Source organism: Dipteris shenzhenensis, chromosome 26, assembly GCF_047967505.1.
Source record: "Dipteris shenzhenensis isolate YYH24624 ecotype China chromosome 26, Dip_SZ_1.0, whole genome shotgun sequence".
Classification (NCBI taxonomy): domain Eukaryota; kingdom Viridiplantae; phylum Streptophyta; class Polypodiopsida; order Gleicheniales; family Dipteridaceae; genus Dipteris; species Dipteris shenzhenensis.
Window position 1 is genome coordinate 33,792,791 of NC_141621.1, and position 19,914 is coordinate 33,812,704.

The 19,914-nt window shown below is 43.3% G+C and overlaps 1 protein-coding gene across 3 annotated transcripts in view; it reads left to right on the plus strand.

Moving 5' to 3' along the window:
• LOC147884987 (vacuolar protein sorting-associated protein 9A-like) overlaps positions 1 to 17,976 on the plus strand; it is a 45,846-nt gene extending 27,870 nt beyond the window's left edge. The window contains exons 4-5 of one of the 3 annotated variants that reach the window (XM_087397836.1): positions 6,839 to 7,006; positions 16,862 to 17,976. In XM_087397836.1, the coding sequence (XP_087253962.1) occupies positions 6,839 to 7,006; positions 16,862 to 17,794 (1,101 nt within the window). In that variant the 3' untranslated portion in view covers positions 17,795 to 17,976. The remainder of the gene's footprint in view (positions 1 to 6,838; positions 7,007 to 16,861) is intronic. The other 2 variants (XM_087397835.1, XM_087397837.1) reach the window with 2 other exon arrangements.
• The last annotated feature ends 1,938 nt before the right edge of the window (positions 17,977 to 19,914 follow it).

The following is a 19,914-nucleotide window of genomic DNA, read 5'->3' on the forward strand; positions in this document are numbered from 1 at the left end:
ATACATGTGCACATTCAATTCTTTGGTTGACCGGGCTCAACCTGTTTGACTATAATTAAGGGCTTTGACTGGAAGTCAAGGCGCCTTAACTATAATTAGGTCTCTCGAATTTGGGGTGGAACATCTTGGTTGACTAAAGTCAACCCTCTTGGCTGAAGGCAAGTCTCCTTGACCGGAGTCAGGCTTGATTGGAGTCAAGTATCTTTGACCAAAGTCATTACTTTGACCAATAAAAATAACTCTTTGACTGTAATTAAAATAAACCAAAAACTCATTAACTTGGTCAAATAAAAGGTCAACTCAACATTTTACTTGGAATATTTACAGCTTGGTGACCTTCCCTCGGCTTCTATTCAGTTGACCTGAACTGAAAATCTCTTCGTAAATATCCAAAACTTGTGGATAGTCAGGCAACATGTCTTCATCCATCCACTTGGCATTCAATGCCGAATAATTCTTGCATTTTACAAGGTACCTCTAAGATTCCTTGCCGTGAGGGCCTCTGCATATGGTATAGTACACAATCAGCTCTGTGGCTGAAGGACCTCCTCCAGCTCATCCACTTTAGGTGGATCTTCCATTGCAGGTTCTATAGGCTTCAGCCCTTGAAATTTCTTTAGAAGAAAGGCATTGTGAATCTTCCAATGCTCTCGCAACTCTGGTTTGTATACTACCTCATTAATCTCACCTGTGACCCTGAAAGGGCCATAGTAGATAGCTTGGCATACACCTTCTCTTTGCCCTTAAGGTTGCGGAGAGTGGCTTTTTCAAACTTCAAAAGTACCCAATACCCTCGCACCCTCGCTTGAGATCTAGCTGTCCTTGTGCTTATCTGCAGCTTTCTTATGCTTCTCTTGAGACCTCTCTATTGCTGTCCGAACCTGGGTGAATGTTGTCTGCAGGTCTCTGACATATTGGGCAGCTGCAAATATCTCCTATTTGGTCCTCAGGATTGGTGGCAGAATCATCTTTTCATAAATGACCTCAAAGGGGGACTTTCATTGTGGAGCTAATGTATTGTACTATTGTACGCAAACTCCATGAGCGGAAGGTACATTTCCCAATCTGATTTTTGGTCAGCCGCATAGGATTTCAAAAGATCTAAAATTGTTGAATTTGCTACTTCACTTTGACCATGTGCCTGGGGATGTATAGAAGAAGAAAATTCAGATTCGTCCCCATATTATCAAAGAATAGGCTGGTCATTCTATTACTGACAATGGAATTTGGCATAACATGGTGCTTAAAGATCTGTGCCATAAAAACGTTGGCCATATGATCCACCTTTATGGTTTTGCGTATTGGAATGAAATGGGCTTGTTTGCTGAATCTGTCACAATTATAGTCCATATCCTATCATTCCTTGACTTTGATCGTGGAAAATCAAAGATGAAGTCCATTGCTATACTTTCCCATGGTGCCTGAGGCACACGAAGAGGCATTAGTAGGTCAAGTGCCTTCCGTTTGTCATATTTGGCCTTTTGACAATTAAGGCATTCCACAACAAACTGGTGTATATCTTTACTCATGGATGGCCAATAAAAATACCTATCTAAAGCCTGAGTGGTTACTATAATCCCTCTATGTCCATCATATGGAGGTGCATGGCATTCCTCTAGAATTTTTTGCCTCAAATATCAGGTGATGCATATGTAGTCATCTTTCATTAAGTAGCTATTTTCATGGAATACTGACTTGTTGACTGCCCCTCTTTCATTCGCTGCATAATCTCTCCAAAGTCTGGATAAGTGGCATCGTGCTCCCTCATCTCTTCAAGATCCTTGTGATAGGCAGCAATAGTCACATTATTGACCTGGGTTCTTTGAGATAAAGCATCAGCCACTCTATTCTGAGCTCGTGGTATGGACAATCTGAAAATGATACATTGACAGCATATTTGGCCATTTCATGTGTCTCTGACTTTGGTAGGTTAGTCTTTACAGTAAAATCTGCACCCAAGAGATAGTGCTTCCATGCATTAATGGCATGAATCACAACTAGCAATTATTTTTCATAGATTCTTAGGTATCTCTTAGCATCCCATAGTCTCTGGCTTTCATAAGCCACTACATGGCCATTCTCATAAAGTGCAGCCCCCTGCAAGCATCGCAATCTACATCAAAAGGCTTGTACAAATCGGGGACTACCGCAATTGGTTCTGTAGTCAGGTTGCTTTTTAGTGTATTGAATGCGCTTCTTTGTGGCTCATGCAATCTGACAGGTGTTCAAAAAGCTGTTTTGGGAAAGAATTGTAGATGGAACTCGAGAGACTGAGAGCAAGCTGCGAGATCTGAGAAGAGAGAGAGAGAGAGAGAGAGAGACTCTCCGCCCCCCTGAGATTTGAGATGAATTCAAACGACTAAAAACTGCGTTATAAAAGTATATCATATATGCATATAGTTTGTACTTAAATACATATATCATTACATGAAGTGGGACAGTTATATCAACAAAGTGCGTGATAAACCTTTTGTAGTCTGAACAAAGACTCAAAAAGCTACGTTCTTCATGAATACTTTTCAACTCAGGCCATTCCTAAATAGCTTGATTTAAGAGAATCCATCTAAATTCCATCCTTGGAAATGATATGCCTAGATAGTGGATCTCTTCCAGGAAGAATTCACTCTTGGTTTAAATTCCATTCTTGGAAATGATATGCCCTAGATATTGGATCTCTTCTAGGAAGAATTCACTCTTATTGCTATTGGCATAGAGCCGATGATTATGTAGCTCTTGGAAGATAGTAGCAAGGTGTTCCGTGTGCTCTTCTTCAGACTTGGAAAAGACTATGATGTCATCAAAGAAGGTACCTGAATTGCCTATAAGGATGGAAGATCCATCATTTGATTAAAGGTAGCAGGGGTATTTGTCAACTCGTATGGCATGACTAGGTATTCATATAGATAAAAAGTAGTGCAAAATGCTATCTTGTGCACATCCTGTGGTTGTATGCGGACTTGGTGATAACCACTTTTCAGATCTATTGCACATATAGAATGAATAATCTTTCTTCTGTATGAGAAGACAAGGAAGCCTTTGGACAGCTAGTCCTGTACTTGAGCCATAACATCCTCTCTAGGTAGCACTGACCTTGTAAGGTGGTCTATTTGGTGGCTCACTGCTAGGCATCGGTCGATACAATGGTCTTCTAGCCTCCCAAGGGGTAACTCGCTTGGCAAAACATTTGAGAAGCAATCTTTAAATTTTCAAAAAACTGAAAATTTTCTCTATGAACATCATTCAAATCAGCATGCATTTCTAATCTCTTTCTTTAATGAAAATCATGTACGTTGGAACTTAGATTTTGTTGCCTTGCCAACAGAAACATCAGATACAATGGGGATGGTCTCCCGTTTATTCCTGGCAACGATACATTTCACTTTACCCCCATGTACAAACTCAAGCACTCTTTCAGGAAGAGACAACTTCACTGCCTTGCAATGAAACCAAGGCATTTCGAGAACTGCATCATGATGCTTAAGAGGGAAAATGAAGTACTCCTGATCTACGTAACTTTGTACATGGACACAAAGTTTCCCAATCAAGGGACTAATAGGCACATGATCCCCATGGAACATTTGATTGTCATCGAAGCTGTCCAACTCTTCGGTCCTTAGTCCCAGTGTCAGGGCCAGGTCTTTTGATATGAGGTTATCAGTAGTCTCTGGATCAAACAGAATAAGTGCTTGCTGGTCTCTTAACTTGCCCCATGAAGCTGCAACTATCTTTCTTTTGGATTTGAGACTCTTCCCAAAGCATCAGGGATTGCACCCGCCACGGGCCTGGGTCGTACTTGGGTCTTACATTGCTCCTTCGAGCCTGAAGGCTTCTCAAGACACTTGGCAGCCACATGCCCCTCTTTGGCACACCTAAAGCATCTGCTCTCTTTTTGCATAATGGCAATTTGTTCAGGAGTAAATTGCGGTTTTCCTTTATAGGCTTTTTGCACTTGGTTTACCCTTGGCTTTTGAGGCTGATATTCCCTCTTTTGAGCCTTGGGATTCGGGAAACTCCTTTTTCTCAAATTGGGACGTGGTTGACTTCTTTTTTGCTGTCCCAGCCTGTAAGGAAGGCACAGTGGTGGGATCCTGCATCTGCATTAAACTGGCCACAGAGGCTGAATGCATTGTCCTGAATACTTTTGTGGTGTTGGGTTTTACCACAGCCTGGATCTTGGGAGTCAGGCCAGGCGTGTATTTCTTGAGTTGGGTCTTCTTGGACATCTTCTTATTAAAAGGTGCAATCTACAGATATGCATCCCAGAACTTCTGATTATAAGTCTCCACTGAATCCCCTTCATCCATGTGCAGGCTCTCCCAACTGAGGAGGACATGGTCCTTGAATTGCTTTCGCATAAATTGCTTAAAAAATCTTTCTTAAAGCCCTACCAGTGCCTAGCAGCTGAACCATCTATGGTCTGTGCACTCCACCATGCACTCCACCATGCACTGGCTGTACTTATCAGATGCAAGCTGACCATACACAATTTTGATGACTCATGGAAGTTCTGTGTGCCAAAGGCAGCATGAAACTGCCTTATGAATAGTATGACCGTACTGGCTATTGAAAGTTGCAAACTTTACAAACTTTCCACCTTCCTTAAATTCCAAAGGCTTTGTATGCCTTTGGATGAACTCTTATTTCTAGTCCTATGAGTGGATGTTCCTGAAGAAGAAGATGAAGAAGTGGAACTAGAAGAAGATGAGGAAGAACTGGAGACGTTTGGTCCTTTTCTTCCTAGAATGAGTCTTCTCTTCATGGCCATCTCATTTTCTCTTTTTCTTGCCCTCATGGCGAGGCTTCTCACTTTATCTGGATTCTCATTTGAAGAAAGGAAAAAAGTGGCATTCAAAGATTCCATGCCCTTCCACATTGCTCCAAAGGGAGCTTCTTGTGCACGAGAATTTTCCAAACTACAAAACAAAGGATCTCCTCTAGCCTGTGCTAGCTGTGCAAGCAACTCCCTGTAGGAGTTCTCAATGTTGAATTGCATGCCCTCTTCTTGCCTTTGACTCTGGCAGTGCTTGCAATCCTTGAATGTGCATGATCCCGTAAAGTCATCAGTGTAAGCTCAGTTTGGGACTTGTTAGCTCTTACACAAAAGTTTGATACCAATGCACATAGTAAGGTCCCCCAGAAGGGCTTCATTGACCCACAATGCTATATACGGATCCATGTCCCCCCTTATTTGAGGTCATCGATTGGGTAGTTCGTGTCTCATCGCACCGACTACGCATGAGAGTGGGCAGGTTGGGGGCATATCTAGAGATGGTTGGATCTGCACTCCATGTGATATGTAAGAGATTGAGTCAGATGAGCACTTTGCTTTTAGATGACCTGTGTACTACAAAATTTAAAGTTGTTATTATTGTCTTTTCAGGGGTGGGTTCGAACTGGTGTCTCAAGACTTTTGGCTTTACTTGGGTCAGAGATGCTTGGAGACTTTAATTCATGAGGCCTTCCGGCACATGGACCATTTGCTCAGGGCACATAGACGAGATCGCGTGAATAGCCAATTTCCACTAAGCGTGATCATTGAGTTTTTTCAACTAGATAGTACGGATTAGTAGGCCCCAAGGGATGGCGGAGGCACGGCCCGAATGGGAACCACCTTGGTAGGTACAAAGGGGCAACTTTTTGGATATAGGACCTCTTCCAAGTGGAAGGGGGAGGTGCACTCTTTTGGGATGGTTGGGACCACCAAAAGCCTAGGGGATGCTCTTTTTAGGGGGTGATGGGACCCTCCATAGGCCTTTTTAGTTCTTAATCCATTTTTCTAATTTATTCCTTATGAGGCCCTTTTTGAATCCAAATCTCCCCTAATGTTTAATTTATTTGGTATCTTTATACTTATATTCCTTATCCAATACATCCATCCTTATATCCTATTTACAATTGTATCTCATAATGGAGTGGGCTTTGGTCATATCGGGGTTTGTATTTATCATCAAGTTGGAATGGTTTGTCTTTCCCCCTTATATTGAGAAGTTAATAATAACTTGTATTTTGGTTTTGTAAGACTAAAATGAGCATTCTAGTAAAGAATTGCAAGTGTTCTTTAAAGTTATCACTTGATCAAACTTATTTTAGGTGAAAGCAATTCTTTACTTTAACTAACAACATACAATTTGAAAAAATGTTTCTTGCCAGTCAAAGATAACGAAGTATTAATCCATTGTGAGGTCACGATGCAAGTTACATGGCTCCTCTGCAAAGTCCAGCCATGCTTTATCTACATGATCCATGCAGCAGAATCTTCAAGAAGCTTCAAATTTGTCATCAATGGAATGATTCCTTGCACATTTGCCCATGGCCTACATTGCTAGGTAGCAGGGAGGCACCCCGAAGCATTCCAACGCTGGCAGCCAGCTCAGGCAAAGCTATCGTGCTATTCTATTGAGAACTCAAGTCACTTTTTATTCTACCTTAATGAATTCCTTTCCGCCCCCCTATTTGTTGTGATAACCTAATATTGATTCTCAGTAGATGGACAAAAATAGTCATTTCAATGTGTTTACCTTTAGCATCACACAACTTTTGGAGGTAATTTCTAGATATGGAATTGCAATATCTACATATTATTAAGCTTCTTGTTATCATACCCGTAGACTTTTTGCCATCAAATGACTAGAGTTTCTTGTCTTTTGAAACAATGTATGGTTGAACTTGCTTATGTTTATCAATGTGCCTTGTGAACCCTTTGGGCAACACAGAAAACAAAATCCAATTTAGGTCAGTTGTTGATGTACACAATGTACTTCAGGATAGTGTGAGAGAGAGAGAGAGAGAGAGAGAGAGAGAGAGATTTGACATTTGAATGTTCTTGTTTATTGCTCAGCTAGCTCAAAAGGAGCTGCAAAAAATAAATACCTATAAGGCTCCTCGGGATAAACTTGTAAGCATACTGAATTGTAGCAGAGTTATACTCAACGTATCTATGGCTGCAAATGAAAGTCCTCCGGGAGCTGATGAGTTTCTGCCGGTGCTCATTTATGTGACAATAAAGGTGAGTCAGTCTTTGTTTGCACATTTGTTGTTGTCTTATAGATGGCAGAGTTGATATTTTCTTGGATGGTTATTTTTGTGCTTATGCAGGAAACGAGATACGAAAACTGTTGTTGACATAATGCAAAGATCAAGTATAGCTGATGGTATCAATCAAATGAGATATGAATATTACTAAGGAGAGTGCCTAGGGCATATAATTTATAAATCTAGTTAAGACTAGCAAGCAGATAAAGAGAAAACCTCCTTGCTAGATTACTGAGGAAGTAAGAACTTTGTAGTCTTCTAGTGAACAAGTGCTATACTAGTGTCGCCTTTCTACATAAATACGATAGAACTGTTTGCTGTCATCAAACCTTCCTTATTTGAGTGAAGAGAGGCCACCATGGGCCAGGTAAATGTGACATGAGGATACATGTTATATGTGTAGAATGATGGTTGCTGCTCGTTTTTGCGGGTTTCATCAGCTTGCTCCAGTTTGCTTGGAAGTGTTTTGCAAGAAATTCAAGATTGATTGCCCATAAGGCAAGTTGTAGCTTGTAAGAGGATACAAAGTTGGAGGATCGCATCTGAACTTAACACACATAGGCAAGGAGGGCAGCGCACCATCTAGGCTGATTATGGGAAAATCCCTGTCTGAACCTACTCCCTCAAACGAGACCTGTGGGCTGGACTATGTGAACTGAGCCACATATCTCCAAGTGATGTAGAGGGTGCCTCTTGTCATCCTGGGAGGGCAGCGCACCATCTAGGCTGATTATGGGAAAATCCCTGTCTGAACCTACTCCCTCAAACGAGACCTGTGGGCTGGACTATGTGAACTGAGCCACATATCTCCAAGTGATGTAGAGGGTGCCTCTTGTCATCCTGCCGAGCAAGTCTGCAATGCCCTGCTAAATCCTCTGAGCCTCTGGGCCTCTCTAGATCCCCAATACAGTGCTGAATGGATTCAAGGCTCAAAGGCATCCTGGCCAGGGAGTTGGGTGTGCCGCTGGAACAATAGGAGGAATCCATCGTGTGATACTCCATCGCTAAAGAACGCCACAGGAGAAGCCCCCTCTTGGCATGATCACTGGAAACTTTGAACTGTTGCTCCCAGGCCACAGGTGCTAGGTACAATCCTCTGGTCACATTGGGTCATCTAGTACAACAATCCAACTGCTGGTACTAGTACATGACTCCAACAGAAGATACTGGAACAATAATCCAAGTGATACTACCTCCGGTGCAGGTCTGCTTCCCTACATGGGCACCCGTATCTCAGAGCTAGACAGCCCCTTCTCAAGTTCAAACTGGTACACTGTCGCCAGATCGACGAATTTCAGTGCTCCAATGACCACGGGCATATAACAGCTCACAAGGATCAATCAACAATGTCTGGATTCCCACAATGGCAGTCTGCTAACCCATTCGGATCTCCAGCAGCATCAGACAATAGCTGCAACAGAGCACTAGGAGACTCCCTCACTCCCTCTGGATCTTCCAGTTCAAAACGTCCAAACAGAATACCAATCGGTAACATACTGCCACCTGAGTCAGCGGGAACAACTCATCATGGCTCGAGGTCTTGCCTGATAGCCTGCTTCAATAAATGACTCCCTTCCTGTTGCACCGGCTCGACAGGTCAAGCTGCCACAAACAAGCAAGCAGACCTCCATTTGGATCAGGAAAGTCTGCTGGCAAGGCCTGCCTTGCGCTACTAGAAGGCTGGAGTATACGTGGTCGCAGCAGTAACACTATTGGCCAATTGGTTACTGGACCCCTCAACGATCCGTTGGGGATACTGACGCCAATAATGACCTTTTTGGCCACATCGGTTACACGTACATGATGCCTTGAGAGCTTTGCATTCCTCAGCTGTCAACTTCTTTGTACCTCCTGAATCTCCTCCCCTTGCGCGCTTTCTGCAGTGCCTGCTCTGTTTGCGCCACCCCCCCCAAAAAAGAAGAAGAAGAAGAAGAAGAAAAAACTCTCCTGCAGGCCTCATCTTCGTTAGCCTAATCAAAGGGGTTTTTTTGGTCCCCCTTGCATGCTGGTAGCCTGATTCTCGCTGAGGTGCCTTCTCCTTGGATTGGGTGCCTCTTTTCCAAGGTGGTTGCATACCAGCTGGGCTAAACTTGCTGCATTGGAGGACTAAATCCAGACTTGTTCCTGCCCCTCCCCCCTCTCTCTTCTTCCCCCCTTGGTTGGGCTTTTGGGAGGGTTTCTGTCCCTCTATAGTACCCCTTTTCCCTCGTTTTTTTGTTGTCTTTTCCCTCTTCCCTTCCTTCGCTGTTCTCTGTGCCTCCCCCCTTCCCGCTAGCAGCACCTTTTGGTCTAGCAAGAGGGTCTCAGATGGCAGCTCCTCGACTCCCATAGCCGTTGGATTGCACTTTGCCATGAGGACAAACAATAGGTGAAGAATGCCATTCAATCCCTTTTCGTTTGGCAAGAGGGTCTTAGATGGCAGCTCCCTTGACTCCCATAGCCTTTGGATTGCACTTTGCCACAAGGACAAACAATAGGTGAAGAATGCCCTTCAATCCCTTCATAGCAAAGCACTACTTGGGCTGTTTGTTGGGCTAACGCCTACGAGGAGCCAACTACGTGACCGGATCTTGTAACCTGGAGGTCACCATCTATGAGAGAAGAGTCTTTCTTCTCTAGTTGAGCTCCCCCGTCACCACCGACACCTTGGAGTAGCATAGTCCCTTTCCTCGGCTGCACCTAGTATCACGTGTTTATACCAATGTATCACGTGTTATTTAGTTGACGACATGGACACGACACACTGAGTGCCACGATTCCTAGTGATGCTTTGTTTCTTGGGACTTCTAAAGGAGTATTGGTCCTTGTTGTCCTCCATAGGAGGTCGTTTTAGCAAAGTGTCAGATTCTTTGACTAGCACAACAGCCTCTTTTCTTGAGATGACAAGATTTCATGACTCGGGGTGATCATAGAGTGTCCAAAGGGTCTTGTCGTAGGAGATCTTGCTTAGACACTAGATGGGGGAGAGCTTCGGTAGAGGGTTGAGCTCCAATCTTCTTGGTTAGTGCCTATGTTGCAGGCACAGGGGAAGATGGACAAGGGCTACGTTGGCTCCCACCCACCTGTAGCGCCGTCGGGCTAGGTCAAGAGGATATAGAGTCTTAGACCCCCTGGGTGTACTCTTTTGCGGGGCTTGGATTAGGGTGGACCGAAAGAAGCAGAAGAATTGCAGATGCCCCCCCTATGGATAATAGGCAGGTACAAGTCCTCTACTAGCTCCTCCTTCCCAGGGGAAATAGGGAGAGAGAGCCCCCTTTAGATGTTCACGGAAACCTGAGGGAGAGATCATCTTCCACCTTCTAGAGCAGACCCACTTGAGCTAGTGCTCCAGCCTTGTCGGCTCTCCAGGGCCAGGTCACAAGAGAGGTTTCCCTTTAGAGTCCCCTTGCTGCCCCCCTCAGCTGCTCCAAATCCCCCCCCTCCCCCTTTCACTACTGTCATAGTGTAGCCAGGGATCACTATCATCACCCGCCCTCCAACACTCTCGTCCCCCACCCCCTCCATGTGTTGTCTTGCACAACCCCTCTCCCCATACGAGGATGATTGGTTTGGATTGGCTCGAGGATGGGGGGAGTCTAGGATTGGGATCTTGAATGTTTACGCACCAGCTTGTCATCATTAGAGGCCCTCCTTTTGGAGATGGGCCAAAGAGTGCCTCCCGGATGTAGACTTGTGGATTGTAGGAGGAGACTTTAACAATTATTTGGAGTTCGAGGAGGGCAAGAGGGTGGAGCCTCTTTTCCAGCAATCCCCCCATCAGATATTAGTACGTACTGATTGAACGGACATTGGACCCAGCATCTGTGTATAGTCAATTTATCCCTTATTGTTATATTATTACTATCCTCAGTCATCTTGGGACAGTTGAGGCAATTTGTTGTTCTTGACAGTCAAGTCCATTTTTGGAGCATTTTTCCCACTATATATGGCAAAGAATGATCTATTTGGAATGTTTGCAGTTGAAGATAAACTTGATGGCAGTAATTACCCCACGTATGCATGCATAATGCGTCATGTGCTGGTGGTCAACAATGTTTGGAACATTGTTACAAGTGTTGACACAAGATCCCTATTTGTTGTACCTGCAATTTTACCTGCAATCACTTCAAGGGGTGGCAAATTGCAATGCTTCTAGGTCTTTATCTTCCAAACACATCTGCTCCTCTGCTTCCCATATCGGAGCAGGCCAGATGGACAAGACCATGCCTTAATTGCTTTGAAAAGAGCATAAGTCCTTGTATCAGGGCATGGAAAACATCGAAAGGATGCTTGGGATGCAATAGCCTCCTTGTATTTGATTTGCAATGAAGCAAGAGTTACATTTTTTAGAGCAATTGCATGCCTCGAAGATAGATGAAGGAGAAAGCATGTATGAACCCTTGAACAATTGGCTAACATTGATGAATCTGTGCTAGACAGTCAGATTGTGTCCACTACACTCAATGAACTTTTTGATTCTTACGAAGGATTTGCAACTACATTGAGGTTGGTGGCTTGGGCAATCCCAAGTACTACACGTCTAACCAGCTGGTCACTTTGTTGTTACAGGAGGAGCATGTTAGAAAAACAGCCAGTCACCACCAAGTGTTGCCAAATGGCAGCTAGGAATGCACCGAGTATGGGGGGACCCAAGCCCCCCGTCTCCTAGCCATGCAGTAGCTTCTCGCATGTCTAACAAATGGCTGGCGGGACGCATCTATTATATCCAAGGATCACTGAATACCACCTTTACTTATGGGGTTAAATCCCTTGAAAACCATGTGTCAGAGGTATGCGCCAAGGGCCTTTTGGCCCCCTTATTTCTTTATCATCCACAAGATGCCACGAGGGGTTTGGGCCACACCAAGGCTAAGGCCTATATTTCCAATCCCCCACCATGGACCAAACATCGAGTATTGACTCCTCATGAAGGTAAACCACTCACAATGGTTTTAGGGCTGCCAACAATTAATGCAACCCCACCACACAGGTTAACCTGTCAAAGTGTTCAAGGGCTGCCAGAAACTGAAATTATCACAAGTAACCACCATGTAACTCCTGAGAGGAACTCCACAGACAGTCGCCAGCGCTCCATCACTGGTTACACATCAGTACCTCTCTGACACACATATACCCTTGTGGGGGGCGCATTGCATTGAAGAGGGCCAGCCAGCCTTGATGGTGATTGATGGTGACTGACTGACGACGACGACGACGACGACGATGCCATTACTGATGATATGACTATGTACTACTTAGCACTTAGCATTCAGCATGGGTGATGATGCTCGTTTAGTAGCTCTAGCCTTTCTGCTTGTTGTATCAGTTTTCTACCAGTCTCATAGACCCATCAGTCTTTCGAAGACTTTAATAAACTTTATGTCTTTCCTTTCTTTCTAGTCAGAGCACTTGCAGGTTGCCACCTTCCCACGGGCGCACATATACTTGCCCAGTTCAAGCAGTTGGCTGCTCACCACATCAACACACAACAGCAGTTGCAACTACACAGTCAGAGCATGTGCATGGTTGGCACTTCCCACGTGCACCCGTAGTTTCTTTCAAGGCCAAGTCCAGCAGCTGCGAAGTTGTAGTCCACAAAGTCTTCTACACTAGTACACCCCTGTTGCTTTCAAGGCCAGGTCCAGCAGCAGCCGCGAAGTTGTAGTGCACAAAGTCTTCCACACAAGTACACCGCTGTGCAACCGCCGTGCAAGTACACATGTCGACCGTATAGTCCATAGGGCACGGATGACGACATAAGCGTTGCATTGCTTGCTAAGTATGTCTACCTTTTCTTTTTCAGAATTTTTTAAAACCTAATTTTTCTTCTCTTTTGTTTCCTTGGTAGAATTTGGTCTTTAGAACAACAAAAATCTGAATTTGTACGATTGGATATATTCTAGTCTTACAAAGGTATACATACATAGGGTTGCCACCTACTCTGAAACATGTTAGAAACACTGCCAGTCACCACAAGGTGCTGCCACAAGACAGCCAGAAATGCACTGAGTATGGGGGTATCCCAAGCCCCCTGCCTCCTAGCCATGCAATAGCCTCTCCTATATCCAACAAAAGGCTGGAGAGGGTTTTACCACCTATTATATCCAAGGATCGTTGAATTTAATCCGTCTGAAAATCCACAAGCTCCCAGACTTCAGAGTGCAGAATCGAGCAGGGCACAGCCAGCCAGCATGGAGGTGGCAAGGACCTGCAGGCAATGAGCCAAGAAGAGCTGTATAAAGATAAAGGGAGCAGACTACAGCAGCGGAGTAGCAAAGCTTGGGGCCAACATCCACGAGGACCAAGGGAATAGGAGAAGCTTGGGCCTCACCATTGGTTACACATCTTGGCAGCAAGGAGGTCAAGTCTTTTAGGCATTCATTGCCTCACAGGTAGCTGGCTGAAAGGATAGCTTGGAGGTGTGGTTGTCGGCATAGGTGACCAAGTCTACAGAACCTCAGGGAGGAGCCACGGGCTCAGGGATCTAGAAGTGCCACGGAGGTAGTGTGACAACATTTTGGTAGGGACAGAGGACCACAGTTTGGTGGGACCCTCGACCTCTTTTACATTGTGTCCGGTTGTGGACAGACATATATTTTTTGTTGGATCTATATCTCTGAAGCACTATCTATTTACTAGTCTGCACATACAGACATGGCTGTTTGAGTACACATAAGTAAAGAAGTATTGATTCCGTAATTAAACACTTCCGTGTGTAATTCTAGGGGCACTCTTAAGTCTTCCGCTGAGGGATACCCTCTGTATAGGTTCCTTTCTAATACTAATTGCACCTCTTCTTTTTCTTTACCAGACTTTTATTAGCATCAAATGTGCTGCCAGTATTATTCTTGCATTTCCCAAAAGTCTTTGTTGTTTTCCCTTTGCCCTTGTGATGGGTAGCAAATGCAGCATTAATAGATTATAGGAGCAGTCCTGTTTGCACAGCTTTGCTCTGTTGGAAATATAGGCCTTAGCCTCATGGCATCTTGTGGTTAATTAAAAAACAAGGGGGCCAAAAGGCCCTTGGCCCACGCATCTGACACATGAGACAATGAGCATTGGATGAGGATCATGTAGTTAGAGTTGGATTCTATTATGAAGAACATAACGTGCACCTTTGGATGCCCAAATGGCTCTCCTAACTCCCAGTCTCCTTGTTTCCCTGAAGGCCATCCAAGGTCTTCATCCTCATGAGCTCTTTGTCTGCTGCTGATGGTAACCACCTCCCTTTGTCCATATTGTTGGCATTTTCTTGTCTTTTGGGGTGAACCTTGTAGGGGGTTCATTTAGCATTAAGGATCATCGGAGGAATGCTTATGCCACTTTTCACCTATGCATGGAGTTCTCTTCGCTGGCATCTATTGTATCTATTGTTGGCTTTTCACGGTTCATGAGGATCGAGATCATTCCTGGAGCGCTTGTGGAAGGCGGTGGTCATCCGAGTCCCTCATGACTCACCAAAGTTCTTTGGAGTTTTCATGGAGCTGCACTACCTTTGAAGGTCATTTAACGATATTCTGCAGTGCTCTTGGATTGGTGGACAGCGTTAGAGTCCTTCGAGGCAGTGGATTGCAGGCAGCAGGTCGGCATGTCCCTCTATATAGCATACAGGGTGTTATGGGCTGAAGAGTTCTATCTACGCAGATGTGAGGAGCTAGTGTAGAATGTATTGCAGCTATTTTATCAGTAAGCTGTGTCGCTCTACTGTTTTAGCCTTTGTGGTAATATTCTAGTGTGGGAAACTTGGTGCTGCCTGTGTGACAAACAGCCCTTGATCATCCGGCTGTGTGTCGATCATTTCAACTAGTGTCTCTGTAGTGTGGTCACAGTAGCTAGTGTTGAGAGCACGTATGGCTCTATTTGAAGACTGTTTAAAGGTCTTGTAAGTCGCAACAAGCACGGCAGTGCTGAGCAACATGCCACTGAGTTTTCTTCTGAAATAAATTCAAGATTGATGTGTAATACTCTCTCGTATCCTTCATAGATGGTTTTATATTTTATGCAGTAATGTGGTAAGATTTTACATTTAGATACCAATGAGTGGTATCAGAGCGGTGCTTTCCTGTGAGTCTGTGGGAAATTTGAGTGGAGAGTGTTCAGCGGTGAAGATTGGAATAACCATAAAGATGGATAGAGCAGGGAGAGCTTCTGCCGACAGGGCAGCTCAAGAAGACAAGGAGCAACAATCGGAAAAAGATACGTGCATTCAATTTCAAGAACAGAGAATCGACTGGTATAGTGGAAGAACTCAAAGAAAGACTTGTTTTTTTGTCTCAGACCGTGATGCCAGATCGACCGTGCCTTCTGTTAGCTTCGGATTCTTGTGTGGAAGAATCCTCAGATTTTTCATCTCAACTTTTCTTTTTCGTTCTCGTGTGTGGACCGATACTATCTTTTGTGATGGCAGTACTTTCTTTCCCCTACTCAGTTCAAGGGGGGACTGTTGGTATTTTCTTGTCTTTCGGGGTGAACCTCGTAGAGTTTTCATGGAGCTGCACGACCTTTGGAAGTCAATTAATGATATTCTACGTTGCTCTTGGATTGGTGGACAGTGCTGGAGTCCTTCGAGGCAGTGGATTGTACGCAGCGGGTCGGCATGTTCTTCTATATATAACATACAGGGTGTTATGTGCTGAAGACAACCGTGTCGGTTCTCTCTACACAGATGTGAGGAGTTAGTGTAGCTCTTAGAATGTATTGCAGCTCTTTTATCAGTAAGTTTGTGTCACTCTACTGTTTGAGCCTTTGTGGGAAACTTGGTGCTGCCTGTGTGGCAAACAGCCCTTGATCATCCGATTGTATGTTGATCATTTCAACTGTGTCTCTGTAGTGTGGTCACAGAAGTTAGTGTTGAGAGCGCTTATGGCTCTATTTGAAGAGTGTTTACAGGTCTTGTAAGTCGCAACAAGCACAATAGTGCTGAGCGACGTCCCTGAGTTTTCTTCTGAAATAAATTCAAGATTGGGGTGTCATACTGAGTGGTCTCAGGTGTGATTTGAAAAGGACAGCCACCCCCCTGGAGCATCGTACTCCGCTCTCTCTCCTAAATTCCCTCTTGTGAGCTGAGTCCCAAGCATATCCTGTCACTGGAGGAAGCCCTTTCTCAGGGCTCTCATGTGTCTCAGTGTAGAAGATCAGGTCTCTTTCAGTGTATGTCTTTGAGAAGTCGGACCAGAGGGTGCCATTGCAATTCCACATCATCATTTTCAGTTTTATTGTGTGCTCTCATCTCATGGGTTTGACACTGTCATGTGTTGCTCACTACACCTTCTTCCCTCTGTCCTGTCTGTGCGCTTTCTCGGATAATCACTTTACCGTCTCTGTAGGCTGCCCATTTCCCTTCTTTCCTTGCTGCCATAACTCGCACCATCCCCTCTCCTGTGCTCTTGCTGTAGGAGTGTGATATCATCATCCAAAAAGATTTTGATGCCCTTCAGTGTGGCCCTTATATCCATGAGGGTATATCTATCATTTGCTGTCCGCATCTTAATTACCATGGGCCTTCTTGGTGCACTCTCCAAGCTGATTCACAGGTGAGGTTGACGACCATATTTTCAAATAAAGCCTTGGCATCTGACATGGCTCTACTGCTAGGCCTCTTACCGGTACATTCATAGCCTTGCTGTTATGCCTCTTTTTTCCTCCATTCAGAGATGAGCTCTTTTTTGGGTGCTGTTGTGCCTTTTTTCACAGCACATCCTTCCATGCAAGCATATCTTCCGTCCCCTTCGTGATGATTTGCTGTGTGAACTCAGCATGTTTCCCCTGCACAGAGAGAGAGAGAGAGAGAGAGAGAGAGAGAGAGAGAGAGAGATGTGTATGTCCTGATTAACTATGATCACATGTGCAGGCCAATCCACCTCAGCTGCATTCAAACCTTTTATACATTCAGAGGTACCGACACCAGTCTAGGCTGGTATCTGAAGCAGCCTACTTCTATACAAACCTGGTGTCAGCAGAATCATTTATTATGAATTTGGATGCATCTTCACTCACTCTGGATGAGAAAGAATTTGAAAGGAACATGCAGGCTGCCAGGGGATCTTTAGATGGAATGAGTCATTCTCATGCAAGTGAGATGCTATCAGAACAAATGCATGCACAGTCCACTGAGAATTTGGATGCTCAAGGTCTTAGTTTCAGAATTGGCTCTGGAGGGGGCCTCAGCAATTCTGCCAAGCTCTCCACTGTTGGTTTGCAAACTGATGGATATTCTGCAGTGCTAGATGCAGACAGGACAGGACAGCTTGCAAGAGAATTTCCTTTTTTATATGCGAGTGTGGGAGATCTGCGTGTGGAAGACGTGGAATCTCTTCTTCGAGATTATAAGGAACTAGCACTCAAGTACCATGCCCTTTGTAAAGCAGTGGATAAGCTTACACTTGTAAAACCTAGGAGTGAACAAGAGTCCAAACGTGCCTTTGCGGGAGGGATTGTTAATGAAGAGGGTTTAGATGTATCAATGATCTCAGAGAAAGAAGCCCCCAGAGAATTTTCGCATTTAGACCCAGTTGCTAGAGACAAAATGCCTAAAATTGAGGCAGAGGAACCTTCGGGGGAAATATCAAGCCCTGAGGTCTTTCATGGTTTGTCTGTTCATACCTCCTCTTTGGAAATAGAGGACAAAAATGTGACATTTGTGAGTGAGACCTTGAGCAATGATTTCAACTTGGACCTTCTACAAGAGCAGCTTGTGGGGCTGGTAGGAAGCGAAAATGGCACAGAAGAGAAGAATGTCATTGAGCAACATGAAAAAACTGTTTCACTGGGTGATATGGTTTGATTATTGGAGGAAATCAAGGCTGTGGATTATTGTGTAATGTTTCACTCATTTCTTTGTTGTTTGGTTTCCATTCCCGTGTGCAAATTTTGTTTTTCTGTAATGGCTTTTCCAATTTTGAAGACTGGTCATTGCAAAACTCACCCTTGTAGATATTTAGGCCTTCATCTGCATCTGGACTGTTCTTAGTTTAGTCGTTCGTATGTACAAGGCTTCAACACAAGCATCTGCCATCTGATAGGAACCTTCTTCACATGGCTACAAGGGCAACAGGGGCTGTTGTGAGTGCGATGATCCTGCTTTTGATTTGCTTGTTGTCTTCAACAGTAGCAGATCATAGGAAAGGCTTAATGCATTTGCTTGTATGAGTTGTTGTTTGTTGCTAAAGGCATTGCAACTGATTAAACATTTTATATAAGCTTTAAAACTAGTTTCATAATACAGAGTAACTGAGTTGATTTTTTTGAATTAGGTTAAGACATGAAATCATATGCAAATTTTAAGAAAAAATTGGTGTATGCAATGTGCCATCAGGTGTCTATATTCTTTACATTGCCATAATTGATCCTTGTTGCTTACGCTTTTGAAGTATTTCTTCCTACAATATGCAACTAGTGCAACAACAATCCTCGTTGCTTTCCATTTGGCAACATCAAAAAGTCCCTTATCGTAATTGAGTTGTTGAAGACATATCAACTTGGGGATATTTCTACTTTCCAAGGATCCTTTGACTTTACTTAACCTCTCATATGTTGTTTGTCAACTGCCCATTTGAACAAATCCCATGTGTCATTTTCATGATTTGATTGTACTCCCGTTGCATAGCATCTTCTCATTCCTTCTACCATAGAGAATATTTTATTGAAAAAGTTATAGGTAGGTGCATGCTAGGAATATCCAACATCAATGGAAGGTTTTCTTCCCATGTATGCTATTCCTTTCATAGCTTAGATCTTCTCAATGAATTGGGATTACAAATTGAAGCCCCTCTTTTTATTAACAACCCTAAAGGTCACAAAAGCCATCTAAGGTAACTATGCTCAAACCATGTCTTTGTTATGTTGTGTCTATTTATTGGTCAATGACATTTGTGTAGAGTCTTGCAAGTTGCTCATGTAATATAAACATATTAAGTACTTCCCTATATTTGTTAGACAACGATATGCAAAATAAAAGCATGTTGCTTTCAACTTCTATTCAAGCCAGATTTATGTGGAGAATTATGTATCCAAAGTAATTCTTGCATATATAAAGTAGTAATAGTTAATATTACTATTTAATATAAACTATTACTAGAATGCCTACCACATTTAAATATGAGGTTCCATTGAATTCCATTTGAAAAGGGGTCTTCTCTTTCACAAATCTATGCGAAAGGTTTTGTTTGTTGAGATTAGAACTGAAATAACTCTCCCTCATCTTTATGACGAGATTTAACAAACATGTAGGCATAATACATATGCAGTTGTATATCATCCTTTTATGTTAAAGAGCAACCATAACAAAGCAAGAAGTAAAATTCCATCTTCGATCAATAGACAAATGTTTAGATATAAATAGAGATATTAGGCTACTTGTGGTGATGCAATCCATGAACAATCATGATATTAACAACCCTAAAGGTCACAAAAGCCATCTAAGGTAACTATGCTCAAACCATGTCTTTGTTATGTTGTGTCTATTTATTGGTCAATGACATTTGTGTAGAGTCTTGCAAGTTGCTCATGTAATATAAACATATTAAGTACTTCCCTATATTTGTTAGACAACGATATGCAAAATAAAAGCATGTTGCTTTCAACTTCTATTCAAGCCAGATTTATGTGGAGAATTATGTATCCAAAGTAATTCTTGCATATATAAAGTAGTAATAGTTAATATTACTATTTAATATAAACTATTACTAGAATGCCTACCACATTTAAATATGAGGTTCCATTGAATTCCATTTGAAAAGGGGTCTTCTCTTTCACAAATCTATGCGAAAGGTTTTGTTTGTTGAGATTAGAACTGAAATAACTCTCCCTCATCTTTATGACGAGATTTAACAAACATGTAGGCATAATACATATGCAGTTGTATATCATCCTTTTATGTTATAGAACAAAGCAAGAAGTAAAATT